Genomic DNA, 16292 nt, shown 5'->3' with positions numbered 1-16292 from the left:
AAAAGGTAACAATAGTTTGCAAATCTCCCTCCAAGCATGTGAAGACTTGAGCATATGCTCCCCCTCTACTGAGTTTGGGGTAACCTTGATTCTGGAATTAAGTCAATGTAGCCTGAATGGGTTCCCATTAGTTCTAAAGATTAGCTTCACTTATATGGTAAGTTTTTTTGAAAGCAAGTGTTACGGTCTCGGTGAAAGTCCCTTTAAGTTAGTTGTGTGTGTGTGTGTGGCATGCTTATGTCAATAGAAGATAAAGGACGTAATGACATTGTTGAAGAGGTCAGAAGAAGGGAGAGAGAGAGAAAAAGGGATAGAGACACCTGGCTGCTAGTTTCTCTATCAATGGATGAGAAACAATAACTGTGTCTGCCTTTGAAATCCATTGCTGGAAATTGGAAGTAATCCGGTGGAGTTCACTTTGTTGCTGACCTGTAGAAGGAAACAGGTATTTGTGTGGACAACCACGATTTGGATGCTTTTCGGGGTGAGGAAGTCACTACCGAGTCAACACTGAGGTGTTGTTTGGGTTCCATCGTGGAATATTTGGACTTCGTAATTACTCTCTCTCTGTTTCTCTACATCTACATCTTATCTTCAGACAACGGTGGTTGTTGAAGAAGCCTTTACTCATGTTTCACCTTATGGCTTGCGGAACTGAACTTTAAGAACCATTCCTGGACTTGGAGTTTGGGACTTTGCCACACACACACACGAAGAGTTTAGTTTTTGGGGTTAATGTTCAAGGTTTAACATTTTTAATTCTAACATTTTTACTTTTATTTTTCGTATTATCATAAGTAGTGATTAATAAAATAGTTTCTGACACTGAATCATGACTCAGTGTGTTTCTTTTGTTGCTGGTTCGTAACAGTGAGGCACAGCATTGTGCTAAGAAGGATGCAAGGAGTTCCTGGGACAATAATACCATTCTTCAATTGCGATTAGCTCTGTTGTAGATGTGTTGGTTAGAGTCCTGACTTATATGGCATCATGAAATAGATGTAAGATGGAGACAAACTTCTGTGGGTGGTTGAATTTGAGAAGAATGTTTATCAGGCCCCTTCCAGATGATGGAGTCAAAGGCTTTGGTGAGGTCAGAGCTTGAGCCCTCTGGCTCTTCAAGTTCCATTATCCAGGGAACGACAAAGTCAATATCCTGGTACACCATCACAGGATAAGAATCTTTTTATAGTTGTAGAGAATATAAATTGGTAAGTTAGAGTTGATTTACCTGAAGTTTAACAAGTATGCCCCTCAGCTACTGTTTGTGTCCCTCCACCTAATGTGTGAAATAACGAATATCACAATTTCCTGTCCTTCAGGCTGGGTTCCATTTGAGACCAGGCTTGAATGGTGAAAATCACTGTTCATTTTATAGATATAGAATGTCACCAGATTCTAACGTAGTAATATAATTGCTTGACATATTCAAAAATTTTGAAATAATAATACAAGTGAAGGGACAAATTTGAATAATATTTAAAACTGATCCTGATTCAAAGCAGTTATTCTAGCAGGGTGGGGGTGGGGTTGGAAACAACCAAAGACTTGGTCCACTGTTTATATGCTAGACTTCATTGTAATGTTTTGCAGTCTTTCTTGGACTCTGCATCAAAATTACTATATGTTGATGAAATCGGTAGTTTATCATCGTTGATCAGCAGTTGAGCCCAATTAGTTGTGTGCATTTTTGTCTCACCTTCTTATGAAGCAGAATTCCAACAAAAGTGAGAAAAAATGGTTGCATAGACATATACACGTTGAACTTTGGGAAGAACAACTAAATGAAATGGAATAGATTTTCTGTAATTAACTGTGAAAATGGTAATTTGATCTTGTCGTAGTTAACCAGGACATTGTTTTACTTGGTTGCTAGATATTACTATTTGAGTGAAGAGATATATAATCCCTATCTTGAGCAAGACTTTTTTGAGTGTACTTTTTTTCTTTGCTATTTGGTATTGTTCTACAATAACATTTAATTAGCACATTTTAAAATAGTAAAAGAGCCCAAGGAGTTTCACAGGAGCATTCTCAAACAAAATTTGACAGCAAGCTACGTAACGTGTTAAAATGGAAGAGATTTTCAATGAGTATTATGACAGAGGATAAAAATGGAGGTAATGTTGTTTGGGAAGGGACTGTTCAAACATGTTCTCGGGAGAGATGGAGGAGTAGCCTGGTAGCAGAGTGATTAAAATCATGGATGCGTGGAGCCCAGAACTGGGGAAGGGGGTGCAGATGATAAGAGGTAATGCCATGGTGTAACTTGCAAGAGCAAGTTAAGAATTTTGAAAGTCAAAATGTTGCTGGGTAAGGGCCAATGTTGTTCAGTGAGAATAGAGTTTGATAGGTGATTGTGATTAGTGCAAGTTTGGATGTGGTTACCAAATTCATATTATTTTACCAGGTAACTACCTAAGAAAATAGATCCTCAGTGGAAAAGGAGGGACAGAATGTCATTAGTAAAAATCTGCGTCTCGACCACTTTGATTAATTGCCTACACGTGAAGGTTTTTTACAAAGTTTAGTCACCAAACAAGTGTGGAAAAATAATAACAACTTTTTTTTTAACCAGGTGAAGGATTGCAATGTAGTTGGCTCGAAGCTCATGTTCCTGCTGGATGATTTGCTGTGGGTTCTCACTGACTCGCAATTGAAAGCAATGATTGAATATGCACAGTCTCTCAGCGAAGCTATGGAAAATTCTGCCAAACAGCGGAAGAGAATGGCTCCGGACACAGCAGGGGTTAGTGCAAATGAGATTGAGCTGCTTGTTTCCAAGTAATAAGAACTGAGAAATGTATTAATTTGCAGGTTTCCTACACTTCATTTCTTTTACTTTTAGATTTTTTTTCTCTACCTCCAATGATTTTCTTTAATTTGACATGTAATTTTAATTTATTGAAGTAGATCTTTGTCTTGTAAATGCTCTTACAGATACAAGAATATTTTTCTGCTTTTCCTATTGGGTGTCATCAAGGAGACTTGCTTAACAACTTTTGTCTTAGGGCAGAAGCATTGTGGTGTGCTCTAAAATTGATGGGGTACATTTGCTAGTCATCTTGTGAAGTTGGTTTCTCTTGTTTTGGCTTCACAGCAACATGTTTTATTTATTCTGTTTGGTTTACTTTGTGAAAGTAAAGGATGGCTGTTAACTGAAGTTACCTGTGAACTGTTGCAGCTATCTTCTGGACTACAATTATATGTGTGATATTTCATTTTAAAAGTAACTGACCAAAACATCGACTTCTACCTAGACGTTTTAGAGTACAGGCACTCCCCAGGTTACACAAGGATTCCATTCCTGAAAACTATCCATAAACTGATTTAGCCTGGAACACGCTGCCAGGGGAAGTGGTGGAAGCAGACACCATAGCAACATGTAAGAGGCATTTAGACAGGCATGTGAAAAGGCAGGGAATGGAGGGATATAGACCATGTGCAGGCAGGTGGGAGTTCTTTGGATTGGCATCATGGTTGGCACAGACATCATGGACTGAAGGGCCTGTTCCTGTGCTGTACTGTTCTGTTCTATGTTATCCCTAAGTTGGAAACAAACAATTCCTCAGTAAGGGAGAACAAGTGGGTGGCAGAAATAACAAAAGTTCATCCACTTGCAGCCAGTCACCACAGATATGGCCATAAAAGAGTCAGAGCACCAGCAGAGGCAACGAAATTCCAAGACATTTTTTTAAATCAAGCCACACTTGGATGTTTGCCCGAACAGACATTTTCAGCATAAATTATTCAATGTTATTTTAAACTTTGAAGACTTTACGACAATGATGAGGTATTTATTCTCTAAATAGCACTGAGTGATGTTTTTATACATGCACCTGAAAAGGAAAGGTAACTTTTTGCTGGAAGTCTCCGACAAACCATGAAACCAACCATCAGCCTTGGTGTTGGCAGTATTTTGCAACTTCCTAGAATGTAAGTGAAGGAGCCATTCAATTCTGCATCACCTTGAGCGTTAAGGGGAAATTTTACAAGGACTGCAAAGGGATATCATTTAGAACAGTGTATTGTATATCCAATTACATCCAATAAGAGACAAAAAGATTGCATTAAGTAATGATTATGTAATTTAAAGATCTCCAGCTAAATCCAGAAATTTAAGACTAAGCATTTTAACTCTTTTTCAGAGGCAGAGAAGCTGATAGGGCGTAGGAGTATTTTAAATTCTGACTTTCATTGTCGGATATACTTTGTATTTGTCATGCAGGTACAGGAACATAACCGATGAACATACTTGAATGTGGAAATAGATATCGAATTCACCTTTATCATGATGCTGATGGCTTTGTAGCGCATTTCCAATAATACATTTTGGATTTCTATGCTTTATCACTCATCTGTCCTCATCCATAATTGCAGTGGTATTTGTAAATGTTTGCCACAAATTATGGTCAATTTTTTTTCCCCAAAATACGCAACTACTAAAATATTTAAATACTTGGATGGGGTGGAAACAAAACTATTCATTTGTGAACCAATATTTATTTGTTTTTTAGTGATCTAGGAGGAAATAGAACTAGTATAGTTTTATTTTACAATATTATATAATTTAATTTATGCATGTAATCTCTGAAACAATGACAGAATTCCAGACAAAATTGTTTCAAATCAATACTGTGCTTGGTTAAATGATCTCAGTTTTACAGTACAAAATGTAGGTGGTAATCTTTGTAATATATATTGTATTAAGTAAAGAAATCGTTCCCCATAAATCCTTTGCTTAGTGATGTCTCCATTGACTGCATCCAGTAACATGTTCCTGGACATTGGACAACACTGAGTCTTCGACAATTTCTGTGAGACACATTGTGTGTTTATTTTTACAAATTGCATACTACTTCCAGAGCTGATGGCCTTTCAACCAGTGAGGCAGCTGTATAACTTGTTAATAAAATGCAAATATAGTCATTTGACTGCAGCTTAACAATAACTTGCACTAGTTAAAGTTGTGAATGTCATCTTTTACAGACTAGTGGCTTAGCATCTGGTACTCATCAGCAACGAACACAACCACCGCATACAAGTAACAGCTCAAACAGCATTAGCCAGTACTTTGAAATGTATGATGTGAAAGAATCATCCTATCACAGTCATATCTCACGGCTGGATTTGCATATATGTGACGATGGTCCCTCCATGGAAGAAGGTACTAATGATGCTTGATATTTGCAAATAGCCAACTTAAGCAGGCCAGTGGTTATTCTATTATTCCGTAGCATAGCTTCTTGGGAGAAGAGGTTTTCCGCAAAGAAAGCATGCAAGTTTATCACACTTAATATTGTTAGATGTAATGAAATGTGACATGGAAGTGATTGGATGTGAAATTTTTTTAATATGTTGCATTATTGGTTATGTTCTTTCGTTAACGTGATGTTGAACATATGCCCATATGGGATTTTGGCTATACCAAAAAGATCACATGGTGTTATCTTTGAGGAAAGCAAATAATTGGAAGAGAAATGAAACGTGTTAGAAATACTTGGAATATCAGTCAGCATCAGTGGAAACAGAGTTGAAATTTCAAATTGATAACACCACATCAACTCTGATGCAAGGAAGTGGATGTTAACTCTGTTTCTCACTTCATAAATGCTACCAACATGATGAATATTTCCAACATTTCCTGTTTTCATATCAAATCTCTGCCACCCTACAGAATTTTGCTTTTGCAAAATTTTTCAAAGCTTCCGAGATGTTAATCCTTTAACTAACCTCCCTATAGCGGATTATCTCACGTCTGTGGAAGTGTGTTGTGCACAAATTGACTGCTGTGTTTCCTGGTTTACGTCAATGACAGTACTTAAGTGTTTTAGCAATTGTGTGTTTATGGTTGTCCTGAAATTTTGAAAGATTTTGCATCAATCCAAGTTTTGATTATCATCCTATCTTCCTTTGAAAGAACTATAGTCTAGGGAGGGTGTTATGCCGTTAGAAATACATTCTTGAGCTACAAAGAAAAATCTTCAAATGCTAGAAGCACAATCTGCCTCTACACTCATGCCTACACGAGTTGTTATTTCACAGGAATCAAAGCAAAAAAATTGCAAGTGCTAGAAATGTGAAATAAAAACACAATGCTGGAAATATTTAGTCAAAAAGCATCTACTAAACGAAACTGAGTCAAATGTTTGGGTTGAAATGTTAACCATAAATGCGAAGTTCTGATGAAAGGTCAGTGATCTGAAATGTTAACTCTGTTTCTCTTGCCACAAATTGTTGCCTAACCTGTTGAGTATTTCCAGAATTCTCTGCTTTTTATTTATTTTGCACCTCAATTATACCTGTAAATTTTTTTATTTTTGTGCAGGAGGGTCCAAACATCGAGTAGCTGGAGGAGCTATACAGTTAACATTTAAAAATTTGAGTCTGGATTACTACCCTTTCCACTGGGCAAGTGAGTTTTTTTAGGCTATAAGAACTAGTATATGAAATAATTGATACTTTAATTTAGTCTCTTTCTTTATGCAAAAACGCTGCAAGGGAATAGCAGGAATCCTTAAAATTAGAGTGAAAATTTAAGGAAATTTGATTTGTGTTGAAGTATCTGCTTGTTGTTTCTGTTTAGAGCAGAAGGTGGCCAAGCTTTAGTATGGAATGTATGTTAGCTTGAGTTGGGAAGGCATGTATAAAAATATACATTCGTGTTCCTATCCATGTGTAACTATTTCAGGTTGCTGATAGTAACATTCTGCACGATGTAGAAATTAGCTGACAACTGCGCTATTATTACCCTTCCAGTGCCCTCAGACCCACAAAGTTATGGTTGAACAAGGAATAGGAAATATTAGGTGCTATACAACCAAGCCCCTGAGGCTGAACACTAGATACCATAGTTCAAGGAGCTCCAGTGTAAATGTGGGCTTGGTTATAGTGCTGATTTATAGATGGTCAAACCTTTCACTGTATTTAATGTTATTCCAAGATGGTGTCCAAAAGATGTTTGAAGCTCACCAAAAGGATTTTGGACTTCATTTCTTAAGTATGAATCTATCATTAATTAACAAGGTTGTGTGTCTCCATTTGCAGATGATAGTTGTAAACATTGGGTTAGGCACTCTGAAGCCATGGAATCCAGAGCACAATGGGTTCAAGACCTGCTGCAAGAATTTCAGTCCAAAGTACAAACAATAGTAGATCACCATGAGGACACGACAGTTGTAAAATCTCCAACAAAGGAATCTCCCAGTAAATGGAAAGGTATGTGCTTTACAGTTGGATTTTCATTAAAATTAGCTGAACAAATTTTTCTGTGGATGCTCACTTGAGTATATTGAAGTCTAAGATCAACAGAAGGATATGTGCGTCACATGGGACTTCAAGCACAGGATTAACCATGATCTTAGTGAATAGCAGAGCAGACTTGAGGGGCCTATGACTCATCTTTTGTTCCTAAAAATTGTATGTCCAAAATTTTCTGATCACAAGTGTACTCTGGTACTTAAGTTCTGAAAAATCATTTAACTCTTCTTGTAAATCTGTATTTGTTGAGAATGGATGCAAAAAAATGAAGTTTAGGTTTCAAAGCCTAATTTTACACTTAGAATCTCTTCAGACCATATTTTTGACCTGCTTGGTCCCGTGGAAAAGTCATTTCAAAGTTTGTGAAAAGAAAATGTCATTTACACACACGAAACGCAAATTGTTCAACATAAATACATACGCCAGTACCCTGCTTAGCGCTACTCCACAGAATACTTGTTTGTGATAGCAAGCTCAGTCCTCAAGTTTGAACTCTCGGGGGTATGTATCTTGTGCTTTAAGAAAAAGACCCGTCCTCAGCTATCCACTGCTCTGATGGGAACCTGGTGCATATCCTTCTGCTCGAGCTCCTGTAGCAGTGAATTGTTCATGGTTCAGTGTGCAGAGGCTACCAGTGCAGGTTGGGGTGAGTGGTGCGGCACCTTACGGCTAAGCCTGAAGATTCTTTCCTGGTAATAAGCTTAACAGTGGTTGCTGGCCATTGAACTATTATGGTCATAGAATTGGTCAATGTATTCCAGCTGTTCTGAGCTAGTGTTTATAGATTTAACATAAATTCCAGGGTTCTATATCAATCCCTCTGTTTATGAAGAACAGAATCCTAAATGTTTTGTTCACCACCTTACTGCCTTAACAAGAAGTTATGCATGAACACCTCCAGGTGCCTGTGTTCTTGGATCCCTTTAAAATTGCATCCTTTAGTTTGTATTGTCTGACTTCATTCTTCCCACTGCCATGCATCATTTTTCCCTAATGTACTTTTTTTTTTATACACTGTACTCTTTTTTTTCCAGATAATGTTATCAAGTATTAATGTTATTGAGTATTGATGTTATCTGGGAAATATTATTGCTTGAAAATAGTAGTTTGCAGAAAATATCTGTATCTCTGATGCAAAACTTGTCTTTGCAACATTAAGTATGGTCTGCTTAATGGCTGTAATCCATGCTGTTCTTGTAAGTCATTTATCATTAGAGTGAGACTGAATCTAATGCTCTTTATTTTGTGAGTATTTAAATTGCCACATCAATAGACAGACACTTCTGAAATCCATATCTGAACTATATTTCCTGTTGGTTGTCACAACTGCAAAAGGAGTCCACAATTGCAATTCATTCTAAAATCCAGCTTTGTGCTCTAGATATGAAATATGGGGTGGGAAAAAGATTAACGTCATCACGTTTACTTTAATCATTATAAATTAAGCGTAATAAATTGTGGTTAATTTGTACTTTAAACTGATTTTAAAATGTCTTTCACTGCACATGGAATGCCATATTCAAGTTATGAATGAAATGTACACCCTCTGCACTTTTGTAACTTTTTTGCTTTGAAGTGCCCCTGGCTGTTTTGTAAATAACAACAGCAATCATTCTACGCTAATAGGATATTGCAGTAAGCTAATCACTTAAGTTTATTTTTAGCTGTTATTGGCTTTATCCATTATGCTAAGAGTTCTCACCAATAGACCTATAGGATCTTAAACATCCACATGAAGCATTGGAACAGATTAGTATGAATACAGTTATTGGACACAGCTGATTGGGACCACATCCAGTATGGATTTTTTCAGGGTGGCACTGGGATCAGTTTAGGTGACTTACTTGAGCCCAGCTGTACAGGTTGTATGATTAACCTTCTGACCTAAAAGCAAAAATTACATGGAAGCGTACATGATCACAAATTGCAAATACACTTTCTAAGATACCACAAAGGTTGTGAAATTATGTGCTGGACTTCAGCCATTGCACTTCCACCATTCCAGTTCTTGGTTGAGTTACTAGATTTTCTATTGCATTCCTCGTGCAGAAAAATTAAGAGAATTTCCACTGACAAGCTGTCATGCCAAGCTTTTGTTTGTATCGTCCTTGTAGAAAGGTGGTTCATTCTGCAATTTAACTTTTCTTGCCAACAAAAAGCTACAGTATACACTGCCTGAAATGGTGTTGTGCAGGTACAAACTGTATGCGAGCTTGTGTTGGTTTTCTAATTTTGGGTTGATTAAAACTTGAAGTGCAGGTGCTGCCAGTTCTCATGTGTTTCATAAATATGAGCTCTGAAATGTGCAGAGAATCTTGTACAGTGCTGTTTGGTCCTGATGTAATGGATTGGCAGTGCAAACACAGATCTAAAAAGGCTGCAGAAAATTGATTCTGCCCCTGTCATTCTGTCAACAGGTCTGCAAGACTCTGGGGCTGGGAGTTCAGCAGCAAGAGGTGAATGTTTTCTGTGCACATAAATTTCAGAAAAATTCATTTAGATAAGCTATTTGCAATTCAAAAATACTTTGAATTAGAGCTTATAGAAATGAATTATTATTTTTGGTTTAAATTCTTAATTTCTTTTTGGTTTACTTATTCAAATGAATGACTACTTCAAATTTTATTTGTTTAAGCACAAAGAAACCCTTCAGATTATCCAGAATAAACTGTCATGCCTTTCTTGTTCTCAGAATCAGCCAACATACTTTCCAATGAATGACTGGCTATCTTGTTGTAAGATGAATTTGAAACATTTTTGCATAAACAGTGAATTATACACACGACAATTTTTGGCTGAGGGGGAATACTTGTCAGCAATCTGGGAAAGCTCCTTTCAGATAATTGTCATGAGATTTTTATTGTCCATGCTTGATGCCTTATGGAAGAATTCTCTGGTAAAATTGGCAATGAGTTCCCATTTTATGATAACCCAAGTTTATTTTTCTTTTTGACATCCGTATCCCAAGTAGAAAGGCAGATGGCAAATTCTCGTTTGCAGGCTACTGACAAATCACACGAGTTGATCAGGGTTGCAGAATATGGTACGGGAACAAATGAACGGCCAAATTTTCAACAAAATTAGTGAGTGTTCAATTAGGAACTTGAGAGCAAAATCAAAAATAAAGGTGGATAATTTTCTAAACTGAAATGAGACTGGACACAATTTTTTCCCTTCATAACATTGAATTAATAAATGAGACAAGTTATTTGCAGGCTGACTTGCTTTCTGGAAAGAATGCATTTTAATTATTCCTCTTGCCTTGCTGTAGTTTTCAGTCCACTTTCAAAAGAATTGAATAAAATCACAAGGGCATGTATGAAAGGCAAAACAGAATGCAGGTCAAAAGGGATTCTATTAAATTACAGGTTCTTGCTGTTAGGTAATGACACATTCTGAGTAATGTGCTGGGACTGCAAATCCATAGAGAATGGGTTTGAATTTCATTTTTGGCTATTAGAAACTACTTTTACGTGTTTTAAGTTTAACTTTACAGATTTGTCATTTTTCCAATGATTAAGTTAAAACCACGTTTATAAAAAAATTTGCAAGATCTCTATTTTAGAGAATTCGCAGCTGTCTTTATTACTTTAATTTGTATTGATTAACAGGTGTTCTTGAGCCTCAGCTGAGATGTACTCTGAGGAAAACAATATGCTTATATTAATGGAATTATTAAGCAGTATGTAAAGAAAGATCATACTGTGTCTTAATGTTAAAATCATAGATTACCCAGCATGGGGAATGAAGGTGTAATATCTTGTATTGCTATAGTCTAGTCTTTCCAGTTGGAATGATTGAGACACATTATTCTGCTTTGAACTCTTCAGCATTATAGAGTCATAGAGCAATACAGGACAGATACAGGCCCTTCGGCCCTACAAGTCCATGATGACCATGGTGCCCACCCAGCTAGTCCCAATTTCCTGTGTACGGCCCATGTCCCTCTAAGCCTCGCCCTTGCATGTACCTATCCAAGTGCTGCTTAAGTGATACTATTGTACCTGCCTCAACCACTTCCACTAGCAGCTCGTTCCATATACTCACCACCCTCTGCGTGAAAAAGTTGCCCCTTGGGTCCCTTTTTAAATCTTTCCCCTCTCACCTCAAATCTATGCCCCCTAGTTTTGGACTCCCCTACCCTGGGGAAAAGACTGCTACCGTCAACCTTGTATATTCCCCTCATGATTTTATAAACTTCGATAAGATCACTGCTCATTCTCTACACTCCAAGGAATAAAGAACTAGCCTGGCCAACCTCTCCCTATAACTCAGCCCTCTAGTCCTGGCAACATCCTCGTAAATCTTTTCTGCAGTCTTTCCATGGTGACCAAAACTGTCCACAGTACTCCAAGTGCAGCCTCACCAACGACTTGTACAACTGCCACGTAACGTCCCAACTCCTATACTGAGTGCCCTGACCAATGAAGGCCAGTTTGCGAAACACCTTTTTCACCACCTTGTCGACATGTGACGTCGCTTTCAATGAACTATGCCCTCTGTTCTATTACACTCCCTTGTGCCCTACCATTTAAAAGTCCCACTCTGGTTTGACTTTCCAAAATGCATCACCTCACACTTGAAATCCATTTGCCACTCCTCGGCCCAATTCCCTGACTGATCAATATCCCCCTGCAATCTACAATAATCTTCTTCACTATCAACAACACCTCCTAATTTCGTGTCATCCGTAAACTCACTGATCAAGCCTTGTGCATTCTCATCCAGATCATTTATATAAATAACAAGGGTCCTAACACTAACCCCTGCAGCACACCACTAGTGACTGGCCTCCATTCTGAGAAACAACTTTCAACCACCACGCTCTGCTTCCTTCCTATGAGTCAATTTTGAATCCAGCTAACTACCTGTTCTTGGATTCCATGGGACCTCACCTTTCAGACCAGCCTGCCACATGGGACTTTGTTGAAGGCCTTGCCAAAGTCTGAATAGACGATATCCACTGCCCTACCCTCCTCCACCTATTTGGTTGCTGCTTCAAAAAAAACTCTAAGGTTTGTCAAGCATGACTTTCCATGCACAAAACCATGCTGACTCCTCCTAATCAGACTCTGTCTATCCAAATGCTGGTAGATCCTGTCCCTCAATTTCCTCCAGTAACTTCCCCACTACCGACGTCAGGCTGACTGGTCTGTTGTTCTCTGGCTTGTCCTTGCTACCTTTCTTAAACAACAGAAACAACATTAGCCACCTTCCAGTCTTCAGGAACTTCACCAGGGGCTAATGATGAAGCAAAAATCTCTGGAAAAGCCTTTGCAACTTTTCCTTCAGCCTCCCACAAAGTCCTAGGATGCACTTGGTCAATCCCTGGAGATTTATCCACCTTAATGTGCTGTAAGACTGCAGATACCTCCTCCCTGGTAATACAAATGTTCTCCAGAACATCTCCACTAGTTTCCCTTATCTCTTGAGCAACCGTGATTTTCTCCGCTGTAAACACCGAGTTGATCCAGTGTTGCAGGATTACTCCTGGACAGGTCAACTGTGACATGCTGCAGGATTTAATTAAATTTGTCCCAGCTTTTCACCGATATCCAATGCACTCTTCTGGAAATACATCAATGAATCTTAAGTGAGAACAGCCTTTTTGTCTTGTTTTCAGTATTTGAATGGCTTGCATGGTTTATCTGGGTTTATGAGCATTTCATAAACCAGCAAGAATGATAAGAGAAAGGGGTAGGTCATGCAGCTCCCTGAGACTGCAAATTTTTCCGTAAAGCTTTAGTTCTCCACAAATGTCTGTAGATTTTGATTTTGGATACAACTATTTTGTGTCCTCTTGGTCCTGAATGGCTATGGTTTGTTTTGAAAATGATACCCTTTAATTCTAGGCTACTCATCCAGAGGAAACAGCTTTTTAGCTTCAGTAACAATTCTGTAAATCGTGCATCATGTTCTAAATCTGTCACATAGCAGGATTATGCGTAAGGTACCACTCAAGTAAAACTAGATAGTAGGATTTCCTGAAATACAGAAATCTGTATCCTAGCATTAAAACCTAAAGGGATTGTCTTGTTATAGGAGTTGCTCCATGTCAGTGACTTTTAGTATTGGCTGTTAAAATTTCATCTCTCGTTTACAGTAGGATCACCAACTTGGAAGGCAAGTGCTTCTGGCAAAAGACGAGCAAGTGACCAATCAACAGCAGCTACTTCTCCTGATTCTTGGAAACTAACGTGGAGTAGGCTGCTCTCCAGCTGTGTGGTTGTCCGTGTTGATGACTTGGATGTTTATCAGGTAGGGATGGAGTGTTGACATTGACTCTGTGTATGATGCTTCTCAATCTAATTTATGACTTTTTCCTCATTTATGAAATACATTCTTTGATCTATCAATGCTGGGGATGAGAAATGGCTTCAGAGGATGCTCTTGACCCTTCTTATTACCAGATTTTTCTCAACTCTTAAATATTTCAATGTGTTATAAATTGTAAAGGCATAACTTTTCTCAAGAGCCATTAATCTGAATTAAAACTTGCCATACTGTTTCAATTCACAAGTCAATGTGGAGCCACCACCATCAATTGTTAGATGCAATACCAACCTAGCAATGGAATTGGAATGGGAATTGCACCCATTTGATCCCCTCCTACTGATTTGAAATCAGCATAGAACAAGTGCTCAAAATTGCATTCTGATTTGTAAACTATGTTAGGAACTTTCAGTTTAGATAAACATTTTGTTGATTATCAGTATGGCTCTCAACGATAATTTCCTTATTTGACATCACCAGTAGTTTCAGTAATTTTTCATTTATTCCCAAAACTAATATATTTGGAGAAAACTAAACTTTTACCAGCATTTGAGAAAAGTCAACAATTCTTCTGCATGATATATTTTCATATGTCCCCTCCTTGGACTCTGTCTTTACCTCTCGTTGTCTTGGTGAAGTAGCCAGCATAATCAAAGATCCCACCCACCCGGGACATTCTTTCTTCTCTCCTCTTCCATCGGGTAGAAGATACAGGAGCCTGAAGGCACGTACCACCCGACTTAAGGACAGCTTCTACCCCACGGTGATAAGACTATTGAACGGTTCCCTCACACAGTGAGATGGACTCTGGCCTCATGATCTACCTTGTTGTGACCTCACACCTTATTGCACTGCCCTCTCTCTGTAGCTGCGACACTTTACTGTTATTGTTTTTACCTGTACTACATCAATGCACTCTGTACTAACTCAATGTAAATGCACTGACCTGTATGACTGGTTTGTAAGACAAGCTTTTCACTGTACCTCGGTATAAGTGACAATACTATACCAATACCCTTCAGGCTTTGGTTTAGAATATTTACTCTGGTCTGCAAGTTTGGTACCCAAAGGGAAAACAATCTTAATGTATAGCAGTGTTGTTACAGATTATGGCCTATGTTTAAAAATATTACTGATAAGTATTCATTATTTCCTTCCATCACTGGCAGGCATGCAAATCTAGAAGTGTAATTAAGGAAGAATTTTCTAGCCAATATTAAATACCAGGAAATTAAAATCTTTTCATTTCCTAAGCCAGTGCCAAAGCGCAGACCGGAATTCAAAAGTAATGCATGGTATACTTGTTGGAAATCAAACATATTCACTTCTGCTTCAAAAAAAGTGACCTTTCTCAATTTATTTTATGATGAATTAATAATTTGTTATTCTAAACAGTGAAAAAGTTTTAATCCATTGTGAAAGTATCTTTGCCTGCCTTGTTTTCTGAATCCATTTTTACATACCTTAATCATCTGTTTTGATTCTTCTAATCTCCTGTTAGAAGTTGTGCAGAGAAAGGGTACCTTTTGAATTTAACTTTCAGACACTCTAGCTTAGTTCTGCTAGAGTTTAATCTTTTGAAGTAATCTTAACTCAAAAATAAAAATGTTCTTATTGTTTAGAGTTATTGAATTTTAAGCCACCTTGCTCCAGTGCATCTGGATAACTTGAAATTCTCTTTTCTCTTTCAAATAATATTATTGAATTGATTTAAAATGCAGGTATCCAAATTATTAAAAAAAAAGTAGTTCATTTAACAAAAGGCGGGTGATACCCATGAGCTTCCATCTCAAAGCCCTCCAAGGCCCTAGAACAAAGGACCAAGAAGATAGGAGACCTCCAGCAGCTCATACAGATGAAGTACATTTGTAAGCTAAAGGAAAACTAGAATGCTAACAGTGTATTCATCAAAATGTGGAAGGATTGTTGAGGAATTGCAACATGCACTCAGACTTGTCAATGTATCATAGATAATTACAGTGGAAATGCAGATGGACACTGGGAGTAGTAGATAGTATAGTGATATTAGTTGAGCGTTCCAGAGGCATGGCTTTATAGTACAGAAGCACAGGTTCAAATCCCATGTTACAGTTTATTTAATTAACTGAATTTAATTTGAAATATCAAGTATCAGTATTGGTGACAATGAACAGACAAGTCATCAGAAACTAGTTCACTAATGTCTTTCAGGGAAGGAAGTCTTCTGCTTTTGGCTTGGTGGGCCTCTGTTTGACTCCAGACTTGCAGTAATGTGGTTGACTCTTAACCCTCTGAAATGACAGAGCCAATCTTTCCATTGCACCAAATTGCTGCAATGAAACAAGACATCTACAGTGTTGTTCTCGCAGATGTATACTTCAATTGAGATAACTGTCGTACAGACCAGTCAAGCCACGGCCTGATATTGTCATTTTCATAGATTCTTATTTTTAAGCTGGTGTCCCAGACCACCTTCGTCACCATCTTTTGGGTATGAGCAGTCCTAACAAGACACGTAAATCAGAGGTGGTGCCATTCTGGAAGTAGGAGGTCCTGGGTTTCCTCAATATTAGTCTGGCCTTTTTGAAGTCTCATGGCTTTAAGCTCAACAAAGGCAAGAGAACCCTCCTTTGACTGCACCAACTAGCCACCTCAACTGATGAGTCTCACTGAGTGAATCAAGGGTACTGGGAAATTCAGTGTCCGTAATCAAGAGCAACTTGCTAGCACCTCTTGCTGCCAAACTGGCCAAGTCTTGAAGTATGTAGCTGCCAGACTGG

The 16292-nt window shown here is 38.0% G+C and overlaps 1 protein-coding gene across 2 annotated transcripts in view; it reads left to right on the top strand.

The window, feature by feature from the left end:
• The window catches only part of bltp3a (bridge-like lipid transfer protein family member 3A), a 102099-nt gene that overhangs the window by 50987 nt on the left and 34820 nt on the right, over positions 1-16292 (top strand). Inside the window, exons 7-12 of one of the 2 annotated variants that reach the window (XM_052034536.1) lie at positions 2579-2749; positions 4990-5167; positions 6329-6415; positions 7048-7218; positions 9678-9716; positions 13364-13518. In XM_052034536.1, the coding sequence (XP_051890496.1) occupies positions 2579-2749; positions 4990-5167; positions 6329-6415; positions 7048-7218; positions 9678-9716; positions 13364-13518 (801 nt within the window). The remainder of the gene's footprint in view (positions 1-2578; positions 2750-4989; positions 5168-6328; positions 6416-7047; positions 7219-9677; positions 9717-13363; positions 13519-16292) is intronic. The other variant, XM_052034537.1, reaches the window with a different exon arrangement.

The sequence above is a fragment of the Pristis pectinata genome, chromosome 20, assembly GCF_009764475.1.
Source record: "Pristis pectinata isolate sPriPec2 chromosome 20, sPriPec2.1.pri, whole genome shotgun sequence".
NCBI lineage: Eukaryota > Metazoa > Chordata > Chondrichthyes > Rhinopristiformes > Pristidae > Pristis > Pristis pectinata.
The sequence above is the reverse complement of the archived record's forward strand: the minus strand, read 5'-3'. Positions and strand labels throughout refer to the sequence as shown.